The sequence below is a fragment of the Rhinolophus hipposideros genome, assembly GCF_964194185.1.
Source record: "Rhinolophus hipposideros genome assembly, chromosome: 16".
Classification (NCBI taxonomy): domain Eukaryota; kingdom Metazoa; phylum Chordata; class Mammalia; order Chiroptera; family Rhinolophidae; genus Rhinolophus; species Rhinolophus hipposideros.
Window position 1 is genome coordinate 47,791,383 of NC_138062.1, and position 26,511 is coordinate 47,817,893.

Consider the following 26,511-nt stretch of genomic DNA (forward strand, 5'->3'; position numbering starts at 1 on the left):
AGACCTCACCATGCTTTCACAGAGCTGCTAGTTCTGGAGAGCACAGGTAACTGATTCAAGGAGGTAACTGCATAAACTTTTTCACTGGAAGCGATAAATAGTAATCAGGGAATAGCAAGGGTCAGAATCTTTTATTGGAAAGATTTCTTGGGGCAGAGCAGTTGAACTGAAACGTGACTGCAGCTCAGCGTCCACTGGCTTGCGGATACCCACGTTGGGCCCGGGAAATTTATACAGCGTACCACGCGTGCGCAGAGACCACCCCCGCCCCACCTTCCCCCCCCCCCCCCCCGACTGCGCCCGGTGCGCGCGCAGCCCCAGAACAACCCAACCGCCGCTAACGGCCGACCCCGCCCCGCTGCGCGCGCATATACCCCAAAAGAGGCGGGGCCAGGAAGCGCGCCGCAGCACGTGCGTGGCGCGGCGCGTGCGCAGACGAGAAGGCGGGAAAAGGCGGGATGGAGCGACGGGGGGTACGTGGTGCTTGTTACCTTCGCGCGGCGGCAGGCGGACAGGGAACGGCCGCGATCTCGGGCTTTCGCGGCGTACCCGAGGCCGGCCGCTTGTCTCCTGTCCTGTTATCGGGGCCACCCCTCGCCCGTCCGGGCCCTGATTTCCTGACTGACCGACTGGGCCCTGACTGAGAGGCGGACGGTGTGACTGACGCGCTGACCGCAGTCTCGGAAGCACCGACTTCCACGCATGGCGCGTGGCAGGGGCCGTGTAGAGAGGGGCTCAGACAGCCATACACCGCACCCGTTTCTTTCCTTCTTCTTTCTCTCTTCTCTCTTTTCCTTCCTTGAAGGACTCCGGCCCACGCACACACCAGTTAGGAGCCCACGCACCGCAGCGCCCCTCGCGGACTCCCTGCCCCCTCGGCGGCCCCTCCAAGTTACCCGGCCTCTGCCCTGCGCTCCAGCAGCAGGATTCCCTCACCCCACGGCGCCGACCTCCTGGTGCCCAGCCCAGCTCTGCCCAGCTCTTCTGTGGGTCCCTACCATGTCGCAGGGTCCCACGGAGGTGCCCGGGACGGGAGGAGGGGATCTGGCCACGTGTCACCCTCCCTCCCTCCGTCTCTCAAGTGCTGGCTGTGCCCACAGGTGGACGTGCCGCACACAGAGTGCAAGGACCAAGAACCACAGCCGTTGGGGGACGGCAAGGAGCGACAGCAGGGCGAGGAGAGCTGCGAAGAGGAAGCGGGTCGCGGGCCAGCGAGGTGAGGACGCCCCCGGCCCAGCGGGTCTAAACGGGCCCCTGGGTCCTTCTCTTTAACCCGTTTCTTCCCCGAGACCCTACCATCGCGTGCTCTTGGCGCGTTTGTTCCGGTGCTGGTGGAGCATCTTTCACGCGCCTGCACCGGGCTCTGTGCTGGGGACACAGCGGGGAGCTTACACTCTAGAGGAGACATTGTAAATTCAGGAGTATATCGTCCTTAGCAGATGCTACGTGGTAACGGGGGCAAACGAGGCAAGAGTGACACGTGGCCAATTTAGAGCAGAGGAGGATGACAAAAAAAAAGGTTTTGTCCTAGACATTTATTAATTCACCATATATTTATTGAGGTTTGGTTGGCTTTGGCCAGACCAGACTGGGGATGCAGCAGGGAGCAGAATCCCTGCTCTCTTGGAGCTGACTTGCTTTCACGAGTAATACGTATGTGCTGAATGTTCCTCCGTGTCTTTTCATTTCTTGATAGCTCATTTCTTTTCAGCACTGAATAATATTCCATTGTAGGAATGTACCACAGTTTATTTATCCATTCACCTATTGAAGGACATCTTGGTTGCTTCCAAATTTTGGTAGTTATAAATAACGCTGCTATAGACATTCACGTGCAGGTTTTTGTGCGGACCTAAGTTTTCCACTCCTTTGGGTACATACCAAAAAGCACGATTGCTAGATCACATGGTAAGAGTGTGTTTGTTTTGTTAAAAAAAACTGCCAAAGATAGCTGTACCATTTTACATTCCCGTCCCAGTTACTCGTCATCCTCACCAGCCTTTGGTGGTGTTAGTGCTTTGGATTTTCACCGTTCTAATAGGTGGAGTAGTGGTATCTCATTGTTGTGTTGATTTGCAGTTTCCTGATGAGGTATTAAGTTGAACGTTTTTTTCTATGCTTATTTGCCATCTGTATTTGTTTTTGGTGGAGTGTCTGTTCAGATCTTTTGCCCATTTTTTAATTGGGTTGTTTTCTTACTGTTGTTAGACTTCTTTGTATATTTTAGATATCAGTCCCTTATCAGATAATGTGTTTTACAAAGATTTGCTCCCAGTCTGTGGCTCGTCTTTTCATTCTCTTAACAGTATCTTTTGGAGCAGAAATTATTTATTTTAATGAAGTCCAATTTATCATTTTTTTTCTTTTGGTGTTATATCTAAGAAGTCATTACGAAACCCAAAGTCGCCTAGATTTTCTTCTATGTAATTGTCTAGGAATTTTATAGTTTTGTGTTTCACATTTAAATCTATGATCCATTTGAGTTAATTATTTTGAAAGGTGTAAGATCTGTCTAGCTTCAGTTTTTTGCATGTGGATGTCCAATTGTTCCAGCACCATTTGTTGAAAGGACTCTTCTTTATGCATTGAATTTTCTTTGCTTCTTTGCAAAGATCAGTTAACTGTATATATGTGTGTGTGTGTGTGTGTGTGTGTATTTCTGGGTTCTCTTCTGTTCCATTGATCTATTGTCTGTTCTTTCCCCAGTAACTTTATAGTAAGTCTTGGAGTTGGATAGCATCAGTCCTCTGATTTTGTTCTTCTTCAGTATTGTGTTAGCTATTCTGAGTCTGTTGCCAAGCTGACTTTCTAAAAGAGAAATAGACCAAAAAAAAGAAGAATGTGGTTTCAACGGGTGGCAAGTGCTGTGAGGAAACAAAGCAGAGTAAGAAGCGACTAGAGTGACAGGGAGTTTAGAGTAGTTGAAGATCTCTAAGGAGGTCACATGAGAAAGAGCAAGCCAGGAGGCATCTGGGGACCCAAACATGCCGGCAGAGTACAAAGTCCCTGAGGTAGGAATAAGCTGGGTGTGCTCACAAAACAACAAGGAGGCCAGTGTGTCAGGCATTGTGACTGACAGCAGGGATACCCGGGTTCCACCAGACAGACACTCTCATACCCTCCCGGTGCTTCCATCTGAAGGGGAGAGAGATATTGAACAAGTATTGACATGGAAGAGATCAGGGCGTTGGGAAAACATTTCCGTTGTGGGCAGCCAGCCCTGAAGGGGAGCCAGGGACAGCGCCCTTGAAGAAGCAATGCTGAATTAGAAGGTGAGGACGAATGGGTGTTGAGTGGGCGTGGGAGTGAAAGGAGGAGCTGAGAGAAGAGTTTATGCAGAGGCCCTGTGCTTGTTCAGGGACCTGAAGGCAGCCAGTGTGGCTGAGGCGGGAAGGCTGCAGGGCTTGGCAGGGGCCAGGTCACAGGGACTTTCGTTGGCTATGGACTTTATCCTGAGGACTCTTTCGGTAACAGCTTTATTGAGATATAATTCAGATACTATACAATTCACGCACTTAAAATGTACAATTCATTTGTTTTCAGTATATTCACAGAGCTGTGCAACCATCACCACAGTCAACTTTATAACATTTCATCACCCCAAAAAAAGCTTTGCACCCCTTAACCATCACCACCCGCGATCCCTGCATCCTCCCCGCCCCTGGCAACTACTACAATGCTTCCTGTCTCTATGGATTTGCCTCTGCCAGAGATTCCATATCAATGCAATCGTATAGTTGCGTGGTCCTTTGTCTCTGGCTTCTTTGAGCAGTGTCCTCAGGGCTCATCTCTGTTGTAACAGGCATCAGAACTTCATCCCTCTGTATAGCTGAGTAATACTCCATATTGTAGATCTGCCACATTCTATTTATCTCGTCATCAGTTGATGAACATTTGGGTCGCTTCCACTTTTTGGCCCTTGTGAGTAATGTTGCAATGAACATCCATGTATAAGTTTTGGTATGGACATATGTTTTCATTTCTCTTTGGTAGACACCTAGGAGGGGAAATGATGGATCAGAGAAAAGACATGCTCAAGTTCCTGTTATAAAAAGACACTGGGCCACTTTGTGTAGAATGGGCAGGAGGGGTCATGAGTGGACATGGGGAGATCAGGTGGGAGGCTCGGGGGGGGGTGGTATCTAGCAGGACAGATGGAGAGAAGCTCTGTGTGGGGGGGTGCCATTTAGTGAGGCATGAGGAGGGGCATGCATCCAGCATGTCTTCTGGTTTGTGTGCTCACAAAACAGTGAGAAGGCTGGCATGTCCGGTGTTGTGATTGGCAGCAGGGATACCCGGATCCTGGTATGCTGTGGTCTGCTGGAGGTGGCTCCTACCAACTCGCAAGAGCTAGTTCTACACATCTCTTCTCAACCTGGCATTTAGCGACTTCATATTGGTAACTTGAAATTGGCGGTAGTGGGAGTCTTTGAACCATGGAAATTGGCAATTAGGGTTTTCTTCTCCCTCTGCCCACCCAGGGAGCCAGTTGCTAAGTACTGACCAGCACACCACTGGCTCCCCGTTTTCTGGCTTCTGTTGGTTTCCAGCAGGTGGTGATTTCACTGGCAGAGGCGAAAGCACAAGTCCCATTTTGCCCTTGTTGAGCAGTGGCTGGAGACATGTACATGAACATGTCTGGGATATAGTGGGTCTTTCTGACACAGAACTCAGGGTGGGCCGGGGGCTCGAGATGGCATTGTGGGAGTCACTGTTTCAGTGGCAGCTGTGAGGTGAATGAGCTCATCACCTGGGGAGAGAGTGAGAGGGGGCCAGGGCCCTGAGGATTCCAGGCCAAAAGCCAGCTTCCCCTTACCTCCCAGATTCCAGGCTACAGGGTGGGAGGGTTTCCAAGTGTGTGCTCTCAGGTGGAGACCAGAAAAAAAGAAGGAAACGACTGAAGTTGTTTGATAATATCTTCCTGCCAATAGCATGTTTAGACCCGGATCTAAATGGTGAACAAACACAATTGCAAATCATTGTGAGGCTTCAAGGAGTCCCATAAGAGCTTTGGGCCGCAAAACAGATGGATGAGAACCAGTGCAGCAGACACTCAGCAACATGATTAAAATATGAACATGTTTCAGGAGAGAAAAGCAGAGGGTGAGGACCGGCTCAGCGGCTTTGATTCAGACCTTCCTCCTTGCTGGCTGTACTTCAGCAAAGCCTCTTTTTGTCCACACCGGAGATTCTGTTGTGTTCTTCTTTGAATGTTTGATTAGCTTGCCTGCCCTCCAGGGACTGCTGCCTGCGGTGGTCATAAGTGGTTGGCGGATTGTTTACTTGTATATCTGTTAGAGGCCACAGAGGGAGGGCCCCAGCAGCGGGCACCAGCGGGCGGTGCTGGCTCACACACCTGCCAATCACAGCTTTACCTGGAGCAAACAGATGGTCTCTTCGCTTAGACCCATTTCCTCTACAGTTCCCGGGGCCCCCTGCCAGCGTGGGTCCCTGCTCGGGAACTATGTCCTAATCCTCACAGCAGAATTAGGGACTCCTTAAAAGGACAGACCGTAATAGATGAGCATGGCGATGTGTTCAAAGCCCCCACTCTGATCCCCCACCGCCCGAGCTGCTGTGTTGGGCCGACTTCCATTCCCTGGCCTCCATCCAGGGTTCGGCAACAGAAGCAGGCCCCGGGAAAGGGGGAAGCCAGTGGAGAGGACACCGTGCATTTTGTTTATTAAAGTTAATTGGTGAATGCAGGCCCAGGGAAGCCTCTGATTCATTAGCATCCTGATGAATATGCAGCTGCTGAGTATTAAGAAAAATGAAATGGAAAAGAATAAATCCCCAAAGGAGAGGTTGGAAAAAATCAAGAGGCTCTCTGCAGACATCTGATGCAGGCCTTTGTCCCACATTGAAATTTGAATGAGCCGAATTCAAATGATTTTTCACCATTTGCATAGCCGCCTGGAAGACCCATTCCAGCCTCATCCCCGGAGCCTGAGAAAGGAGCAGCTTTGAACCGTTAGCAGCTCAAGCAGGTTGTGAGCAATTATAGAAAAAGAAGCACCTGGTACCATCATTGATTTTAATTTCAGGAGCCTTATACCGCCAGGTCAGCAAGGCAACTGTGGGTCCCGGAGGCTTGTGAGTGGGACTGTTACACTCAGCTCCTCTCAGGATGTAGTTTGTTCCCTTACGTATTCAGCAAACATTGGTGACACCTTTGGTTTGAGCAGAATGCTGTCCCCCTGGCGCAAGCCTGCACAGTGCCCTGGAGGGAACTGACACGAATAATCGGGGAGCGTTATGAACAGTAGGCAGAGGTGCCATGTGGGTGCACTAGCGGAAGCTCTGAATGTTGCCTCAGAAAATTGGCACAAAGGGAAAGTCAATTCAGACAAAGGCTGATGGGTTTGGTGAAACTGGAAGGTTCCAAATTGCTGGGAGTGGAGCATGGAAAGAGAATAAGGCTGGAAAGAAGGTGGAGGCCCAGGGCCCTGGAAGGCCGTGGGTGCTGTGCTAGGGAATTTGGACTTGATCCGGTGGCAGAGGGCAGGGGGGGGGGGCTCTCGAAGGCTACGGAGCAGAAGTGGGACATTAGATTGTGTTCTACGGTCACTGGAGCGCGGGTGAGAAGTAATAGGCTTGGGGTCGCAAACGGTTAGATGAAGAGATGATAGATTTGAGAGAGATTAAAGAGGGAGAAATGAGAGGGTTTCATGACAGGATATAGTAGGACAGGGACAAGCCAAGTTCCAGGCTAACTGCTGTTTCTGGCTTGGGAACCAGGTGGCTTTTGGTGGCGAGGGGGACGAAATCAGGTTGGGGGGGAAATGATCATGCTGGTGTGGAAATGTGGAAGAGTTTGAGATGCGTCTGGGACAGCCAAGTAGAGAGGGCCCGGAGGGAGTCGGGTATGCTGTGGGGAGCCCAGCAGAGGTGTGTGTGGGGGTGATACGTTGCGGAGACGTGGAAGTGTGGATGGTAATGAACGCCCTGGGTAGTCATTCACTCACTTGACGCACCTTTATTACTCCTACCACGAGGGGTAGGTACAGGATATGAAGACAAATGAGGTGAGGCCCGGTCCAGCCCCCCTGGAGTCTAGAGGAGAGGCTGAGGTGCGGGAAGTGACACTGGAGGCCGGGTGTCTGTAACCCAGCCAGGGAAGACTCTCAAACAAGGCAGGACTCAGGTAGGGAAAGAAGCTGCCAGGACATTCCCAGCTGCATGGGTGCCTTTGGGGAACGACAGGCTGTGCATCGGACAGGTTGGGGGTTGGGGGGTTGGCAGGAAAGGCCAGCAGGTAGGATGTGTGGGAGGCCTGGCTGCAAAGCAATGGCGTGAATGAGGGTGTAAAGGGAAGAGAGTGAGGCTGAGGACGGAGCCTGGGGACACATGTCAGGAATGGCAGAGAAGGTGGTCAACAGCACCATCTGCTGCCAAGAGTCAAGGGCGGTGTCTGCCAGGTGTCACTGGGGACCTTGCCAGTGGCTGCTTCATTTGAGAACTGATTGCAGTGGGCTGAGAAGCAAGTGGGAGGTGAGAAAATGCGTTCAGAAAGTGTTGGCATCTCTTTCTAGAACCTTGGTGGTGATGGGGAGTAAAGAGGGAGGTGGCTGGCTGAGGGAGGCCTGGTGTTTGAGGGGAGAGGGTGTGTGTTGTGTGTGTTTTTTAATGCAAGAGACTTGATGTGACATATGGGGGGGGGAGGCGAAGGACCAGACAAAGGGGGAGGCCAAATATACAAGAAGGCGAGACACCGGGGATGGGATTGGGAGCCCAGAACACCTTGCCTGCGTGCCAAGCTGGGAGTTTGGAAAAGGAAGGGCAGTGTGGATACATTTACGGGGGGCAGTAAAGGGGATTATTAGCCTTCACTGTATCTGCTGGGGGAGAGGAGGCAAGTATGGGGCCAGGGATGGGAGAATTATAAAGGTTTGGGATGGTTGATGGGAGGAATGAGGGAGGTGACCAGGGCACACACAGGGTGCCAAGTGGCCCTGAGGACCCCACTGAGGACGGAGAGCTGGACTCTGTAGTGACCTTGTTCACGGGGTCGTGATTTCCTCCAGGGTCACTCAGATTCCTGAGTGTGGGAAAAGAGACCATGCTTGGTTGTGGAGAGCCAGGGCGTGGGGTTTTAGTGGGTGGGTGTGACAGAATTGAAGGGCAAAGGGGCTAAGGTGAGGTCACTAACCCGAGACTGAAGTGATGGAGCCCCAGGCTTAGAACAGGAGGGCCGTTGGTGCTTGAGGCCTCCGGTCGTCAAAGCAGAAGTTCCTGAACCTATGCACCCAGCGCCATCACCATCATACAAAGTATGGCTGTCCATTTCTTTCTTTCTTTATTGTTGGGGAATTTATTTATATTTTATTGGGGAACAGTTTCTCCAGGGCCCATCAGCTCCAAGTCATTCAATCTAGTTGTGGAGGGCGCAGCTCAGCAACAAGTCCAGTCGCCATTTTCAATCTTTAGTTGCAGAGGGTGCAGCCCACCATCCCACGCGGGAATTGAACCAGCAGCCTTGTTGTTGAGAGCTCGTGCTCTAAACAGCTGAGCCATCCGGCTGAGTATGGCTGTCCTATTAGAAACATTCTGGATGCACTGTGTTCTCCACATGCATCCAGATATTACAAAAATCTGAATGTTAAAATGTCAGTGTGTCCCACATCTGGTCTGAAATCATCTCTGCCTCCCCTCCCTTTAGAAGAGTAATTGCAGGCTCAGAGGTCGTAAATTCCTTAGTAAACCTTTGTCTCACAGCAAAACATCTTTTTTTTTTTTTTTTTTTAGATTTTATTGGGGAAGGGGAACAGGACTTTATTGGGGAACACTGTGTACTTCCAGGACTTTTTTCCAAGTCAAGTTGTTGTCCTTTCAATCTTAGTTGTGGAGGGTGCCGTTCAGCTTCAAGTTGTTGTCCTTTCAGACTTAGTTGTGGAGGGCGCGGCGCAGCTCAGCTCCAGGTCCAGTTGCCGTTTTCCAGTTGCAGGGGGCAAAGCCCACCATCCCTTGCGGGAGTCGAACTGGCAACCTTGTGGTTGAGAGGACGCGCTCCAACCAACTGAGCCATCCAGGAGCTCAGTGGCAGCTCAGCTCAAGGTGCTGTGTTCAATCTTAGTTGCAGGGGGCACTGCCCACCATCCCTTGTGGGACTGGAGGAGTTGAACCGGCAACCTTGTGGTTGAGAGCCCATTGACCCATGTGGGAATCCAACCGCAGCCTTTGGAGTTAGGAGCATGGAGCTCCAACCGCCTGAGCCACCTGGCCGGCCTGCAAAACATCTTTTACAAGAATGTTCATGGAGTCTTTAGTTGGTTTGTTGTTTTCTAGCTGATATGAATTTTTGCTGTAGAAATATCTGCCTCAATTGGAGATAATTTCCCATTTTAAAATGCATTGGACACAGCGTCTTGTGTTGGAGGCAGATGAACTTGCATGGAAAGCCAGAGGAGGAATAGATCTGATGGAAGGTGTCCATCATTTAGTCAACAAACAGTGGAGGACTTACTATATGCTGGATGCTGGGAATGTGGAGATAAATGGGACCGAGCCCTCTGGGGAGATAGGGACGTGAGCAGTGACAGAGATGGGCACGGGAAACCTGGATGGCTTCTCACAGGAGGCAGTGGTCTGGCTAGGTCTCATGGATGTCAGAGAGCAGGGGCAAAGGCACAGAGGCAAGAGGCAATCTGGCAAGGAATACATGAGAACCTGGACACAGCCATATCCTCGGGCCTGAGCACTTTTGTGCAGATGAGAGCTCTGGCCACCCAAGATCGCATGTGTTGGCGTTTCACTGTGCTTATATCCTCAGCCAAAAAGAAGAGCTCAGGCAATCAGGAAAAAGCCAAGAAAAATAGTTCTGTGAACATTCAGAAAACCAAGATGTGTTTTTCTAAGTAAAGCAGTGCCTGGCTCGCGGTCATGGCGACTTTAGGCTTCGGTGTGAACTGGTAAGAACCGCGGTGGTGCACCTCTGAGTCTCAGCATTGGAAGGACCTCAGAGGGTAAGGAGGAAACTAAGGACCTAAGAGGAAGCAGGACACAGGCTGTGAATCAAGCCATCTGGGTGCCACACCCAGCTCTGCCATAGAATTGGCTGATGACCCTGAGAAAGTGATCAGGCTGAGCCAGTGCCCTCAGCTATGAAGTAAAGATGATGAGCGGACAGACCCCAAAGCCTTACCGTCAGGATGCAGTGACACAGTGCCTGGCAGATGGAAAGTGCTGACAGATCAGATAAAGCAGAGAAGCAGCAAAAAAAGAAAATATAGCTTACCTTAAAACATTTTATCTTAATTTAAAACACCAGTGGGATCAGATTGCAATTTTTGTTTCATATGCCTTGTTTGTAATGAATTACCCGCAATTCCCAGTTTTGTTGTTAAAGACAGAAACTTACAGGCCCTGTCAAACAATCTGTATGCAAAATCCTTCTAGATTTTTATGGTCTTTGCCCCAATCTATGGTTGTCTCCCCATACTTGATTTAATAGTTTTTCTTTTATTAGACTTAACCTTTATTCATTCAGTTTAGCTTTATTAGGCGGCTGTCACTTTTTTGCCATTTCACTGGCTAACACGCTATTTAATTGAATTACATCATTACAGGCCTGTGTAGTGTGGGACAAACATAACTCTTTTCTTTGTGCATTTAAAAAATCTTTTAACATAAATAACTCTTGACAGGCCTCCTCATGTGGTGGGAGATGTGCAGGTACACGAGCCCCAGGTGGATTGCAGGCTTCAGGCATCACCCAGAAGGTTTAGAAAGGGATGGAAAGGGATACCGCAGGTTGGTGATAGGAAGATCCAACTAAGAAAGAATCTATGATACATATAAATAGTATTATTGATGCTCATTTCAAAGCAAATGGGTGTCATAAAATGACGGTGTGCTTCAGTCAGGCAGACCTTGTTACGGAAACTTGGACAGATTTTGTGTGTGCCTCTGGGTCTGTTTTCTCAGTTATACAATGGGGATACCGTCCCTGCCTCTCAGGGTGGGTGTGTGAATGAAATAAGCAAGCGTTACCCACAGGAGACACACAATCACACAATACTTGTTCTCCTCCCACCACCAAGCTAATTCAGATAGCTCCTCTGGGCAGAGTTTGGCGCTGACCTTGGTTTCCTGTACTTTCAGAAGTCAGGTTTCTAGCCCTTCTATAGCCACCTCCAGTGCCAACCGCCAGCCGATGGTGCTGGAAGGGAAGTCGGGACCCTACTTTTCCTCTCTGGACTCAAGCATTGAGATCCTGAAGAAGAGGGCCCAGGAGCTGATTGAAAACATCAACGAGAGCAGGCAGAAGGACCACGCACTCATGACCAACTTCAGGGACAGCCTGAAGACCAAGGTGACAGATCCACGCACGCACACACCTGCACTGTTCAAAGGGGGTGGGGTGTCCATAGGTAAAAGGTGAAAGGGGAGGGAATGAAACCTGGTGAGCGGGCTATGTTCCCAGCATGATGCCAGGCAATTTGCATATAGTACCTCATTTCACCTTAGTCCTGTAGAGATTGGACCCACTTTATAGATGGGAAAAATAAGCTTTAGAAAAAATTTGCCTGAGTGAGAGTCAGAATGAGGGACCAAGGCACATCTGCCTCGACTGCCCAGCACCCTTATTTCATACTAGGGCTAACGGCTACGGGAGTAAGGGTTGAGGCACAGCCCGCGTTAACGCAGCCATTTATCCTCCAAAGTCAAATGGTTTGTGATGGGAAAGTAGGGGTCCCTCAGCATGTCCGGGGCTTATGTCTAACAAAGCCTGATGTTATATTCAGGTCCAACGTTAATGGTTGTTCCCGATGCTTCTTCACAATGCACAACTATGAGTGGAACATCTGTTGATGACAGGCTGACCTTTTTTGTCCCCCTGCCACCCGCCCTCCCTACCAGTACACACTCTGGTACCGCATAGGAAATAGAGAAGTAGAGAAAAGTATAACATAGCAGAAAAAAACATACAAACATTCCTATGATCCTGCCACCCAGAAGCCCCTTTGCTGCTTGTGTTTTTCTAGTTTCTGTTATGTACTTACTTCCTAACCTAGTGGAGCCCATACTATATATATAGAATTTTGCAATCTTACCTTTAAAAAAAGCTTTCTTTTTAATCTAGGCGGTTTCACCCCCAGTCACTGTAATTGTTTTTACCACTTTAATGTGATAAACTGCAGAAATCTTAGCCACTTAGAATACAAGTCTTGTGATGCCTCTGGTTCGATTGTCCAAGAACACATGTCATTGTTTAAAAGGTTTCGGATCTGACAGAGAAGCTAGAGGAGAGGATGTATCAGCTTTATAATCACCACAACAAGATCATTCAGGACAAGCTTCAAGAGTTCAGCCAGAAAATGGCAAAGATCAGCCATTTGGAAACAGAGCTCAAACAAGTGTGCCACACCGTGGAGACCGTGTACAAAGACCTGTGCGTCCAGCCGGAGGTAAGACTAACCCCTGCAGGGCTTGCTGCCTGAGGAGAGGATGAAAGGAAATGTCCACAGAAACTAAGGATGTAACGAACACAGAAAAGCCCTAGGTGTTCCTGCCATCACTCTTGTGGCCCCATGCTCCCCTGTAACGTGGTATGTTGGAGCTGAGAAGCTGGCCCGTTGTTATTTCCCACCGCTGTGTGGCCAGCTCTGTGGTGACAGAAAGGACAAAGTCCCCTCCGCCCACAGCCGTGAGCCCTGGGCAATGCCTAATGAGTTTACTGATTACAGCAGAGCCAAAGACGCAGACATCGGCCAGGTCACTGGGGATGGGAGGAAATACCCGCCACATCTGATCACCTCACTGCCCCCACATGTATTTGTTTTTCCTGTGACTGAAAGGACTTCTCAGGTAGTTCCAAGTAAATGTAACCCAACACTGTGGGTCAGACATGCAGACTCTTTATTATTCTCTCTTCCCCCAGTTATTCTGCCCCAACTTCCAGCATAAGGCACTTAGCCCCCAGATGGGAGGGTCAGAGGGCAAACAGGGAACTCGTGCTGTGTGTGTGGGGTTTACTCAGTAAGACACCGGGTCCGTGGGTCTCACAGAGGTTGCTTTTGTGTCACTGTCCTTCCCTCTCCCTGCTCTGTCAAGAGAAGTTTCTGTTCCAAGGTAAGTGGAACCTGTTTCCATCTGAGAAAGTCAGTACAGAGTTCCATCTTCTTTTTAAGGAGCTCATCTGAGTGATTTCAGAAGGGAAATTTTGATATTGAAAAATCAGTCTCTCACCTCCCACCATAAAAATTGGCTCTACCTGCCACCTTTCTGAGTAAGCTCAGCTCACAGCAGCTCCCTGGGAGGGGCTCGGGACCATCTGGGCTCCCGGATGACGTGTGCTCACTTGCCGGTGGTGAACGCCTGGATCCCTGTGATTGCCCTTCCAAGGATCAGAGCGTGAATGTCGTGAGTGCCTGGACAAGATAATTATAGTGTCAGTTTGGATTCTTAACAGTTCACAACTTCCCTTTAAAGACAATCTTCATGTCCCCTCCCCAGGTTACTACTTTGGAAGAAGAACAGACCCACAAAGATGGCGAATGCTGACAGCTTCTGGGAGAGTCGCCTCTTAGTGACAGCCACCAAGAGAAGGCTCAGAGGCCACCATTCCGACCACACTGAGAAAATTGTTTTTCAGTTCTGTAATGCATCTTGGGGAAAAAAAAAAAAAAAAAAAAGCTTCTTGTGCTAGACCCAAAAAGCAGCAAGTCCAGCCACCACCATGGGTACAGCTTTCGTGACCCCCACATGTGGCAAATTCACCCCACCCCAGCCCTGCATAGTTCATTAAATGTTTGATTTTCAATCCAGTCGTGCTTCCTTCCCATGGAGGTAGAGAGCTCTGATGGACTCTAGAAACACATCAGGCCCTTTCTCAGCCACAGGAGGGAAAGGAAAGCAAACATCACATAATCACTTGTCCCAGCTGAGGCTACCTGCTTCCTGAAGCCGCCACCCACCTCCCACAGGGCAGAAGGCAGAGCTTACTCCCTTTTATGGAACAAAATACCGATTGCTTTCTAAAGTGCATGCCTGACACTGTCCCTCCCCTTGGTCCCTCACCTTCTAAAACAATCTGAAGGTCCCCCCTGCTTAGCCTTGGGGTCATTCCTGTCCCCGTGTCCCCCACCCCTCCCTTTTGCAGTTTGTAGAATGTCCCATTCGGAATAGCACTCAGAAGCTCTTTCACTGTCTCTGCCCAGGGAGCTCCTGCTGCCTCAAGCCCTAACTCCATTCCATTTTCCTCCTAAGAGACAAGTACCTGCCCCTCTATTTCTGCCTGTCTCACACTGGATTGTCCTTTTTCCCCCACTTTTTAATTAACTTTTTCCACAACTGTCTTCCTGTGAGGCCAGGGGTTCTGGGCCCCATGCGAGTCACAACCAGTTGCCAGGTGCAAACACCAGTCTGCAAATGGTTTACCTTTTTTCTCTTAACATAACATGGAGTGGCGATGCTTGTGTGTACTCACTCCCTTGCATCAGCAGCTCACCGAGCATCGTGCCCCACTCGGGCTGCCCCATGAAGCTGTCGGCAGGCTTGGTAACACCCCTCCCCCAGCATCTGAAGGAAAGGCTGAAGAACGCCTCACCTCCTCGGCCCCAGTGTGAGCCATTCCAGATGAGGGGTACAGGGTGGGACCTGTCCCAGGTCACACTGCCAGTGGGGACAGCTGGGAGAAGGGCTCCAGTCTGCTGGCTCCACCCCTCCTCCCTGTCCCTCTTCCCCAAACACTGAGGCCAACTGACCCTCCCCCATTCTCCAAAGGATTCAGCTCTCACCTTCATAGGTGTTCACGGCCTCCAAGTTCATGGCATGCCTGATCACGTGATACTCATCAGAAATCCCATTCCCTCCCAGCATGTCTCGGGCCTGGCGGGCGATGTCTAGGGCCTTCCCACAGTTATTCCTCTTTAGCAGGGAGACCATTTCTGGGGTGGCCCTGGGAATGGCACAGACATATAACAAGCGTTGATTACAAAGAACTAACCCCGCTCCAGGCATCCAGGCACCCCAACACGCTGGGCAAACCAGCCAGGGGAGGACTCCCTGCATTAGTCATAGCAGGAGACACCAAGTTCCCAAGAAGGGACAAGCAGGGCAGGCCCTGGCCCGTCAAGGCCAAGAGGGAGAAAAGGGATGGGTCCCCAGGGGCCACCAGCAGGAAGGACCTTTCATCCCAGGGCCAGCCACCACCATGCCCAGGAGAAGCACAGGGTCCTACCACAGCTGTCCTCTTCCTCCCCCACAAGCAGCCCCTACTTGTCCTGATCCTTCAGGCGGCCAAGCTGCAGGCAGGCATGAAGGCCCAGCGTGATCTCAGTGAGCATATCCGCCAGCTTCTTCTGAATCAGCTGGTTCCTGGCCAGCGGGACACCAAACTGGATCCTAGGCAGGCAAGGTTAGGGACAGTTCAAGAGCAGGTGCCCACCGGCCCACGAAGCCTTCCCAGGCTGCCTCAGGCCCCACTGAGCTCACCATGGCCCCGTCATTGACTCAGCCTGGCACTGCTCAGAAGGACTTCCCTGGCCATTTCACAGAGCAGGGAACTCAGGCCGGGTGGGTGGGGTCCAGGGAGCCGCCAGTGAGGTAAAGGATGGAATGTGAGCGCGCCCCCAAGAGCTCTCAAGGTAGCCTCCGCTCACCTGTCCAGGGTATACTGCCGGGCTGTGTGCAAACAGAACTCAGCGGCTCCAAGCACGCCCCAGGCGATGCCATACCGGGCATTGTTTAGGCAGCCGAAGGGACCCTGTAGGATTGAGAGGGGGCCTCAGTCCCACCCAGGAGGAGCTGAGAGGGTCTGTTCAGAACCAACTCTGAAGTAGGGGGACACCCCCTCAGATATTCAAAGAGTCAGAGAGGCTGTTTAAATCACACAAGGCCCTGGTACTGAAGCTCATGTACAACAGGCCTTGCTCAGTGCCAGCTCACTCTTGGTTTGCACACAGTTCCTCCCATCCTAAGATCTGGATTGGCTGCTCAAATCTAGGGCCTGACATAAGGAGACAGGAAGATGTGTATGTGCCAAAGGATTAAGCTGGTTCAGGCCCATACTGTCCTGGGCAGAGCCATTGTGAACAAGATAGTCACCAAAAAGGGGCAGTACACAGGGACTATGTCTGTCTCGTCTCCAGCTGGGACCCTAGCACGGGGCCTGCCCAAGAAAGGTAAACCTGCATGTGACCTGATATCAGTTCCCAAGATGGCTTCTGCTCACCGCCAGCCCAGAAGCCTTGGGCAGCACGTTCTCCTCTGGCACCTCCACACTGTCCATGACAATCATGCCCGTGGCTGAGGCCCGCAGAGAGAACTTGCCCTCGATCTTGGGGGCCGAGAGGCCCCGCATCCCCTTCTCCAGCAGGAAGCCCCGAATGCATTTATCTTCACACTGAGCCCACACTACAAACAGGTCGGCCACAGGCGAGTTGGTGATCCTGGGGATGGGACAGGCAGTGAGTCTGGCCGCTGCCCCTCTGCCCTTGCCCACCCACGCGAGGCACCCAGGCCCCTCACCAGGTCTTGGCCCCATTGAGGGTGTAGGTCCTGCTGGATGGATTATGGCGGGCTCTGGTCTCCATGCTGCCAGGATCACTTCCATGATTGGGCTCTGTAAGCCCAAAGCAGCCCAGGAGCTCCCCTTTGGCTGTACGCACAAGACATTGGTAAAAGGCTCCCTGACCCCATTCATGCCCTCAACTGAAAAGTGTCAGCCTCTCAACCAAGCCAGGCTAAGGCAGATCTGGCCCTGCCCTCACGGCACTTCCAGGCGCTGCTGGAGGGACAAGTCCCCGCCCCCTCACCCCCACCCCTGGGTCATAGTCATAATGCCATAATGGGGTGGGGCCTCATAGGAGGCAGGAAAAAGTCAGCTAAACTGTCTTGAAGGGGAGTGAAAAGGGTTAAGCAAGAAGAGAAGCCCTGGCTGTGGGAAAAGGACATGCAAAGGCCCAGTGGTACATTTAGAGAATTCCAAGTAGCTGAGTCTGACTGGGGCAGAACAGTCAAGAGAGTGGCCACAGATGAGGTTGAAAGGTCACCAGAGGCCTGCTCATGTGGAACTCACGAACCCAGTCAAGAAATGAAGATTTTAAACGTTGGTGTAGGATGGGGGAGACAGAAAGCAAATCAAGAGGGAGATAGGGAGATGATGGTGGTAAGAAAGGGCCAGAGAGAAAGTCAATAGAGACCTAGGAGGGGATGGTCAGGATCAGATGTGGGGGTGAGGCTCAGGCTCTGGCAAGGGATTCAGGTGGCCCCTGGTGCTATACTTGAGGTGGGAACAGAAAGCAGGCTCAGGTGGGCTCAGAAAGCCCACCCGAGTCCCAGACCACTGGGACTGTCTTCTACCAGGGTCCCCTGGCAGCAGGCAGCTGCTCACCCAGCAGGGGAAGGTACTTCTTCTGCTGCTCCTCGCTGCCATACGCGTAGATGGGGTGCATGACAAGGGAGGACTGGACACTCATCGCTGACCTGTAGCCGCTGTCCACGCGCTCCAGCTCCCGGGCCAGGAGCCCATAAGCCACTGATGAGACTCCAGCACAGCCATACCCTGGTGAGGGAGGTGCGGAGGGGAGATAGGACAATGGGGGCCCAAACCGACCCAGCGGGGACCAGTGACTCATGAGGCCCAAGAAACAAAGATAGATAGGGGTGCCCAAGGAGGGGGTGTCCAGCTGACTCTATCTTGAAGATGTATTCGTTGTATCCCCGGTCAGAGGGACAAAAGCCTTGCTTTACAGACTGGGAAACCCAAACTCAGGGAAAGGAAGGGGCTTTCCAGCTCACAGCTGGGGCTGCAGAACGTGGAGAGAAACTTGTCCCTACCTTTGATCGTGGGGCCCAAAACACCGAGCTCCCCCATCTCTGAGATGATCTCCCTGTGAAAAACTGCAAAGGGACAGAGGCCCAAGTTCAGGGCCAGCCCTGGCCCATTGGAGCCCCCACCTCAGGGATTGAGGAGGCAGAGGTGGTGTGTATGGTGGAGGTGCCCACCAGCCCGCCGGGGCACCTTCGTTGCGATTGGCCAGCAGAATGCGGGGCATGAGCCGTTCCTGGCAGTAGGTGCGGAAAGTGTCCCTGATGAGGATCTCATCTGCTGTCAGCTGCTCCTCCAGGACCAGCGGATCCCTCCAGTCAAACATTGGACGCAAGGCTGGGAGAAGGAGCAGGGACTCAACTCAGCCCCTCCTCTCCCAGAATCCTCCACTCCAATCCAGTTCCAGGATAACATGGGCTGCAAACAAAACTGGCAAGGTGGCCCTTGTTCGGGAAACCCACTGCCTCAGCGCATTCGGCCCTGGCCTCTCCGCCCCGGCAGCCCCCGGACTCTGGGACAAAGCCCACCCGGGACAGACAGACCGTGGGGCAAGGGCCGCAGAAGCACGGCGTGACGAGAGGTGCTTACACTTGGCCGGCCGGCTCTGTGTCTTTCCGCCCTTCTCTGCAAACACAGGACGAGAAAATAAACCCGAGAAAGTCCCCGAGCCTCCGGTTCCACCCTCCCCTTCCTACCCCCGACCCAACACTGACCGGTCTGCGCCTCTGCCGAGCCCCACGCGCGCAGGAAGCGCAGGCGGTGTCCGCCGCTCAGCAGCCGCAAGGAGACGCCTCTCAGAGCCATGTGGGCAGAGGTCCCGCGAGCGCAGCAGCCACGCCCGACCTGGAGGGGCGGAAGCATCAGAATGGAGCGGCACCCATCCGCAGCCATGGCCCATTGCGCCCCGCGCCCCTTTTCGTCAGTCCCTACCAGACGCCCCTCGGCTCCCCGCACAGGCCACAAAACACCAGATGATGGCTTTTGACCTCCGGCTGAATGGGAGGGGCGGAGGCGGAATGGAGCTTCTCATTGGTTCGTCCTGGGAACTGACTCCAACACGGCTAAGCATGTTAAAAAGGCAATAGCAGGCTTCTGGGTGAAAGCGGGCGCGCCCAGGCGTGGTAGGCACGTTAGCTCCTTTAAGAAGCAGGACAGGAAAAGGGCAGCGGCGAGTGCGCCTACACGATTGGCCAGCTGTATTCCGGCTCTGATTGGCCCAAAGAGGGGGCTCGGCCCACTCTTGGTTGGTCAGTTGCTGGGGACGTGTGCAAAGGGATTCTGGAGTTAAACGAGGGAGCTAAAGCAGGAGAAAAATAAGTTGTGGAACTCAGGAGGCCAGACCTCGAGGTCTCCTCTAAAGGGGTACTTGTGTGTGTGAAGAGGAATTGGGCTCTAGAGAGCGATCTCAGCCCAACCGGTCGGCTAGTCTGTCCCAGGAAGCACTGCAGCCGCGAGTGACTGTGTGACTTGGCGTGATTCCGAGTGCTATGTGATTCTGTGCGTCTGTGTGTGTGATTGTGCTTGAGTGACTGTGTATCTGCATGTAGTGGGACTGACTATGCCTGGGCTGTTGTCGGGGTGGTTTTGTGCCTGTGTAACGGTGGCTGGTTTTGAATGTCTGTGTGGCTGAATGTCTTTGTGGCTTCTTGTCTATGATTGGAAGCTTGTGTAATTGTCTTCTGTGTGGTACTGTGTGTATGACTCTGTGTTTTGGTGGTTTTCTCTCTAGGTGTGCCTGTTATCTTTGTGGTAATATTACTGGATATTTGTATGTGATTGTGTGTATCTATGTGTGTCAGTGTGGTTTGGTCTATGTGCAGTTGTGTGTGATTGTGTGGCTGACTGTAACACATGCCTGAGTGAGTGGCTTTGCTCACCTAGGTCACTTTCAAGAGCACTTATGTTGTGTGCATTTGTCTGGGTGCATCATGCTTGACCATCTCTTTATCTGAAAGACACAGATCTACCATGACTGACCCATTCTCAGTTGGGAAAAGTAAGGCCCAGAAAGCAATACAGAGTTGCTCAAGGTCACAGTGGGCCAGGTGCAGAGCAGTGACCAGGACCGGGATCCAAGCCTCCTGATTCCCAGGACAGGCCCCTGCCCACACTGGAATATTTCTTCCCACATTGACACTCTGGATAGTTGTGTGTGTAGTGTGCTCTGCCTCACACATTGTGACTGAGTGTGATGGCAGTAACTGTGGGATTGTGTCTGAATGTGATTACTGGCTTGCGTGTTCCCAAATGCCTGCGGCCTGGATGTTCCAGGAATATCCCACTTTCTAGGCCCTTTTTTGCCCTTAATATCCAAATAAAATGGTTTGAACCCTTTACCTCACACAGTAGGGAGTTTATCACCACCTTGAAATGTCTGGAATTCTGCATAACTCATATTCTTCTGGACACCTTCCTCCTCCTGGACCCCATGGCCTCTCTCCTACTCCTTTCTTTTCCCCAAAGCTCACTGCCCTGGAGCTGTTGTGGGTGCTGTAGTTCTCTATGCTCAGGGGGTGTCAGAGTGTGATGACAGCATACACACTAGGAAACCCAAATCAAAGCTCCGGCCTGGCTGCCCTGTGAAATCCATCATTCCTACTGCCACGTCATCCCAGCAGCCTTCTCTCCCAGCCAAATGCCTCTCTCTGGAACCTTATCCTCTTGCATCAGAGCCAAACATACCTGTTTAATGCCTTACCCTAAACCAAGGAAATCTCCCCCCAAGAGAGAGACTGCTTTCCTCTCTAGGAAACCAGCCATTTTACTTTATTTGAAGTGAAATTCACTTAACATAAAATGAGCCATTTAAAATGTGCAACTCAGTGTCATTTAGTACATTCACAATGTTGTGCAACCACCCCCTCTATCCAGTCCCAGAATTTTTCCATCACCCCCAAAAGGAGACCTTGTACCCTTTAGCAGTCACTCCCTATTTCTTCCATCCCCCAATCCATGGAAACCACTAACCTCTTTGCTTCTATGGCTTTGCCTATTCTGCATATTTCATATAAATAGAATCATATGTGACTTTTGTGACTGGCTTCTTTCACTTAGCATGTTTTTGAAGTTCATCCACGTTGTAATATGTATTAGAACTTCATTCCTTTTTATGGCTGAGTAATAATATTCCATTATGTGGATGGACTACGTTTTGTTTATCCATTCATCTGATAATGGACATTTGGGTTGACTCCACCTATTGGCGATTGTGAATAATGCTGCTGTGAACATGCTTGTGCAAGTATTTGTTGGAGTCTCTGCTTTCCATTTTCTTGGGTATATACGTAGGAGTGGAATTGCTGGATCATATGGTAATTCTATGTTTAACTTTGTGAAGAATCATCAAACCGTTTTCCATGGTAGCTGCACCATTTTACATTTCCAACATCAGTGTACTAGGGTTCCAATTTTCCCACATCGTTGTCAACAAACGTTATTTTTTTGCTTATAGCCATCCTGGTAGGTTTGTTGAGCTGGCTGTTTTTCCCCTCAAGGTTTTATTGGGGAGCGGGAACAGTACTTTATTGGGGAACAGTGTGTACTTCCAGGACTTTTCCAAGTCAAGTTGTTGTCCTTTCTGTCTTAATTGTGGAGGGTGCAGCTCAGCTCCAGGTCCAGTTGCAGCCCACCATCCCTTGTGGGAGTCCTACGGAGCCTTGTGGTTGAGAGCCCGTGCTCCAACCAACTGAGCCATCTGACACTAGCCCATCCAACCAACTGAGCCATCTGACACTAGCCCATGTGGGAATCGAACTGGCAGCCTCCGGCGATAGGAGCATGGAGCCACCAGGCTGGCTCTGTTGAGCTAGCTTTTGCATTTTTTTTTGCACAGAATTTTTTGTCTTTTTTGTGTGACGCATTTATGGTGCACCAACTCTGTGTATCTGTGGTGATTTGTCTATGTTTGGGCAAGATTGTGTGCCTTTCCCTATCAGGCTGTCTAATTCCATGTTGGTATGTTGTCTATGTTTGACTGAGTGCGCCCCCTATGGTTGGACACTGATAGCTGTGCAAACGTCTGACTAAATAATTATATACTGACAGTGACAGGTGGCGTGACTATGAAAGGTTGTAGGCTTTATATGGTGCTGTGTGTGATTGCGTCTGTGTCTGATGTTAGCTGTATACATCATTGTGTGATTGTGAATGGTTGTGTGCAGCTGGGTTTTATGCTTTTGTGTCTTAGGCACATCTGTGTTTGACAGGGTTGTGTGACTGCATTTTCTATAGTTTTGTAACAACATACCTAGGAATCTCCATGTGTCTGTTTGGTTGTAGCTAAACCATGTCAGTATGATTGTATGATTGTGTGTGATTGGACAACTGTGTGTGATTTTTGTCAGCACCTGTCTATGTGATTATGAATTCTATGTCGGAGACATTGTGTGACTACGTGGTATAACCAAATGGTATGTGGTTGTTTTCCTGCCCGGGCATTGTGTTTCTGTGCCTGGTCGATGTGATGCACCAATGCAGAATTATATGTGTGGGACTACATAGTCTGTATGGCTGAGGGACCAGGAATTTATGTCACTATGTAATTGCATATTGTGTGTTTGTGACTATGAGCTGTGGATCTGTGATGTGTGTCCATGTTGCCCCAACCCCAGTGGAGGTCCCTGGTGCAGCACCTTGGATCCTGCCTCCATGTGGTACAGAAACCAGGCAGCAGCAAGACCCAGGGCAAGAGTTGATGCCCGTCTCCTGCAAGCCAGGTACTTTTTGTCGTCCTCTCCCCATCCCCATCCCCAATGGTCCTCTCCCATCCAGGTGAGGGGATCAACTCCTCCTCCCCAGTCCTCATCACACTGCAGATGTAGTGTTGCCAGCCTCAACCTCCACACAGCCCCACTCCCTACAGTGCTCCCAAGGGGGTGTGGCTCCATGGTAGACAGTGGCAGCTAATTGGCAGGGGCTCCCCTGCCACTGGTCTCAGACCCTGAGAGTTCACAACCCAGGAAATTTCAAGCCAAGCTAACGTGAAGCCCCAGCCACCAGCCCTGCCACTCGTCAGGGACACAGCTTTGGCTGTTCTGGGCCCCCACCTGATAGCAGCCTCCAACGTCTGGGGTGTCTGATAATGCTTGTCCTGGCAGGGAGTTCGTGCCAAGTCCCGCCATCAGCATCGTTGCTTCTGTTTTGGGGGGAGGGGGAGAGCTGCAAGGCCTCCATGAAGGGAAAGGGGGTCTCAAAGCCCCTCCCCAGAATCCCCATTCTGCCTGTCACCCCTTTTCCAGGAAGGTAATTGAGAGCAGGCCCCCAAGACTCTTCTTTGGGGATGCAGTGCCTTAATTTATCCAATGCCTGAACCCCCAAACCTCTGAACCCCCAGCCCCCAAACATCTGACTGGGCTTTGGATGCAGGGTCAGTATTTAAAGCTCTGCCCCAAATAGGCCAAGGTAAGGTCTGTTCTCCAGAAACAGTGACCATCCCCACCCCTCCACCCCCATCGCCCCGCCTTGCCTGACCCTTATCAGGGGCTGCAGCCAATCATCTGAGGGCAGAGAGGAGCCCTCCAAGCGGCCATCGGAGCCTCAGAGCCCACGAGGCCACCGAGGGAGAGGTGGCCTGAGGGCTGGGGTGGGCACCAGCCAGCCATGGCTGCAGCTGAGACTACCTTGCCTTCCATCAGTACACTGACTGCCCTAGGCCCCTTCCCGGACACACAGGAAGACTTCCTCAAGGTGAGGTCATGCAGGATCTAGGTGGCTGGCTGGGGTCCTAGGCTGCAGTCATAGAACTTAGGGGTCCGATCTGCATTTTGCCCTGGAATCCAGAGACCTGGCCTTGGCTGGGGGTCCTCAGCCCAGTCCAAGGGTCTGAAGTGGTCTAAAGGCTTATCTTTAAAGCTTAGAGCTGAACACCTTGGGGGTCTAGGCTCAGTGAGACAACCCCAGGTATCGGGAAAAGAGCAAGGGTGTCTAGGGGACATCCAGGAATTAATCTTGGGAATTAATCTTCTTGGCGTACTGGGAAGCAGTGAAGGATTCTAGGGGAAACTGAGGCAAGGCTGGGCCACCCCAGCCTTGCATTCTTGGCTCTGCCACCCCTTCCCCCATGCCTGAGTGCAGCTTCAGATAATGTATGTCTTATCTCCCGTTGCCAGCCAGACGCGATGGACCTCTGTCCCCGAAGCTGGAGGGGGGGACAGGGGCAGTGTGAGGGAGTGGGACAGACATCACAGACAAGCACGCAAGGCCCCTTTTCAGAGCCTCTGGCCAGCGTGCTCCCATCAGGGCATCAGGGTACCCTGATGACCCCTGAAGCCTTACACTACGGCTCCTTCCCTTAGTGGTGGCGCTCTGAGGAGATGCAGGACTTGGGGCCGGGTCCCCCAGACCCCATCGGGCCGCCCCTCTATGTGAAGGCAGAGTTGGAGGACGTGCCTGCGGAGGACGAATCGGACAAGAGGGACGCGACCACTGCCTGGGACCTGGATCTCTTCCTCACCAACCTGCCGTGCGCAGAGCCGGGCGGTGCGCCCCAGACCTGCGCCCTGGCGCCCGGCGAGTGTCCGGGGGTGCAGTTCCCACCGCCGCCCGAGACTGTGGGCGCGTACACGGGCGGCCCAGGGCTGGTGGCTGGGCACTTGGGTCCCGAGGAGCACCCGGGCTGGGCGCGCCCGGCCCCACGAGCCCCGGCCCCTGACGCCTTCGTGATCCCAGCCCTGGTCCCGGCCCACGAGCCCAAAGCGCTGCCGCTGCAGCCGGGGTACCTGGGGCCGGGTGCAGGCTCCTCCGGCAGCTACTTCCCGCGGACCGGGCTTTCAATGCCTGCGTCTCCGGGCGCCCCCTATGGGCTGCTGTCCGGCTACCCCGCGCTATACCCGGCGCCACAGTACCAAGGGCACTTCCAGCTCTTCCGCGGACTTCCCACGCCCGCGCCTGGCCCCACCGCGTCCCCCTCCTTCCTGAGTTGTCTGGGACCCGGAACGACCAGTGCGGGACTCGGGGGAAACGCAGGAGACCCAGGAGAGACTGCGGAGGCCGCGCCGTCCAAGCGCAGCCGGCGCTCGTGGGCACGCAAGAGGCAGGCGGCGCACACGTGCACGTATCCGGGCTGCGGCAAGAGCTACACCAAGAGCTCGCACCTGAAGGCTCATCTACGCACGCACACTGGTGAGGCAGCAGGGCTAGAGGCGGGGCCTCGGGAGCCGAGCGTGGCCTGGGATCCCGCAACCAAGAGCACGGGTCTGGGCAGAGGGAGCTGGGAGCGAGCAGGGACCCTCCCGAGCTGGGAGGGCTGGAGGACTGAGTAGCAGTGGTGCGAGACGCGGGTTGGGAAAGAGGGAGGACCTGAAAAACCTGAGGAGCGTTTCAGAGAACAGACGGTTAAGACCTGGGCCAGGGTTGAGGAGCAGAAAGCCTGGCCAGCAGCGTAGGGTACCGGGCTAGATGACGGACTGAGGGGAGGGGCCAAGTTTGGAATGCCGGGGGCGGGGCCAAAGACACTGGGTTCAGGTTGTGGCAAGCGGATTCTGGGCTCAGGGGCCGAAATAGGACTAAAAGGCGTTAGGTTGGCAGGGAGGAGGAGCCAGAGTGTAGGGGGCGTGGCTGGGGCTCGGGGTGAGATACAGGGGCAGAGTCAGTTTCAGTGCCCAGAGAACAGAGGAGTAGGGTGGGCACTAGAGAAGCTGTCTCAAGGACCCTGAAGACTGAGAGGAGGGCAGTGGAATACAGGCGGGGAGGAGAAAGGGTGAGGCCTGTGCTTAAGGATCCGCATAAAGGGTGGTGCCAGGTGTACAGACCTGTCCACGGACTCAGGAGAGGGGCCAGGCCTAGCAGGGGGACAGCATAATAATCGCGGACAGGGCTTGGAACACCAGGTGGGTTTTGAGGCTCAAGGGTCAAAGCCAGATGCAGGGTAGGGAAGCAGCTGAAGGGTCCCATGGTGCAAGGGAGAGGCTGTACCACCGGGGGCAGGACCAAAGGGCGAGGGTGGGATGACTTTAGGACGCTGGAGCCAGGTACCAGGGCACAGGAAGTGGGACCAGTGGTGTAGGGGATGCGATTTGGGTCCAGGAGGTGAGAACCAGCATGGGTCCAAATACAGGTACAGAAAAAGAGTTGGGGTCGCAGAGGGCCGGACTTTGGTGCACTCCCCTGAGAGTGGGCGCCTCCTTAAATTGAATTCACACCCTAGGCGCCTCACTTGCCTCACCCTAGTCCAGTTCTAGGCTGAACAAAAGGAGTGCGGCCAGATGCAGTGGCGGTCAGGGAGAGGTGTGGGACAGACAACGGCGCTGACAACTTCCTCACCTCCCAGGGGAGAAGCCTTATGCCTGCACGTGGGAAGGCTGCGGCTGGAGGTTCGCACGCTCCGACGAGCTGACCCGCCACTACCGAAAACACACTGGACAGCGCCCCTTCCGCTGCCAGCTCTGCCCTCGCGCTTTTTCGCGCTCGGATCACCTGGCCTTGCACATGAAGCGTCACCTTTGAGCCCCCGCCCCCAGCACTTGGACCTTCCCAGGGACGGAACAAGAATGGAGCCACGCAGGGTGGTTTTCCCTCGAATGGACCCTCTCCCAGTCTCGTGGCCCCACAGATCTACGAAAGATCAAGGGCTGGCCTATAGACAGACCTGGGGGAGCCTCCAACGGAAGCTCCTACATGTCCTTAGCCACAGGGAGCCACAGAGACTTCCTACAGATGCAGACCCAGTGAAACCGAGCCCCAAATAAATGGACTCAGATGGACACTCAGACACTAGGGACAGGAGACAGACCCTCAGAAAG

At 52.7% G+C, this 26,511-nt stretch overlaps 3 protein-coding genes across 6 annotated transcripts; 2 read left to right on the forward strand and 1 right to left on the reverse strand.

Moving 5' to 3' along the window:
• Window positions 1-333: 333 nt before the first annotated feature.
• Window positions 334-13,760, forward strand: SYCE2 (synaptonemal complex central element protein 2). Its single transcript, XM_081076533.1, has 5 exons — window positions 334-473; window positions 1,101-1,216; window positions 11,101-11,311; window positions 12,219-12,407; window positions 13,456-13,760. Exons 1-5 carry the CDS (start codon window positions 459-461, stop codon window positions 13,501-13,503), a joined length of 579 nt encoding a protein of 192 aa, XP_080932659.1. The 5' UTR covers window positions 334-458; the 3' UTR covers window positions 13,504-13,760.
• GCDH (glutaryl-CoA dehydrogenase) lies at window positions 12,116-18,821 on the reverse strand. 4 transcript variants are annotated; one of them, XR_013995102.1, is made up of 13 exons: window positions 18,704-18,821; window positions 18,487-18,616; window positions 18,362-18,397; window positions 17,966-18,109; window positions 17,782-17,844; window positions 17,336-17,506; window positions 16,471-16,600; window positions 16,175-16,391; window positions 15,603-15,706; window positions 15,220-15,345; window positions 14,739-14,899; window positions 13,214-13,370; window positions 12,116-12,436 (listed from the first exon to the last, which is right to left on the reverse strand). XR_013995102.1 is itself a non-coding variant. In XM_081076530.1 (13 exons), the coding sequence occupies exons 2-13, from the start codon at window positions 18,575-18,577 to the stop codon at window positions 13,135-13,137; spliced, it is 1,317 nt and encodes a 438-aa protein (XP_080932656.1). In that variant the 5' UTR covers window positions 18,578-18,616; window positions 18,704-18,821; the 3' UTR covers window positions 12,842-13,134. The 4 variants fall into 4 exon arrangements, 2 of the variants coding, with proteins under 2 accessions (XP_080932656.1, XP_080932657.1); XR_013995103.1 differs by lacking the exon at window positions 12,116-12,436 and adding an exon at window positions 12,842-13,138; XM_081076530.1 differs by lacking the exon at window positions 12,116-12,436 and adding an exon at window positions 12,842-13,138 and having other exon boundaries at window positions 13,301-13,370.
• Window positions 18,822-23,371: 4,550 nt separating this feature from the next.
• Window positions 23,372-26,215, forward strand: KLF1 (KLF transcription factor 1; the record flags this gene model as incomplete). The annotated part of the gene is made up of 3 exons (XM_081076833.1): window positions 23,372-23,458; window positions 24,067-24,892; window positions 26,040-26,215. The coding sequence occupies 3 exons, from the start codon at window positions 23,372-23,374 to the stop codon at window positions 26,213-26,215; spliced, it is 1,089 nt and encodes a 362-aa protein (XP_080932959.1).
• Window positions 26,216-26,511: the final 296 nt, after the last annotated feature.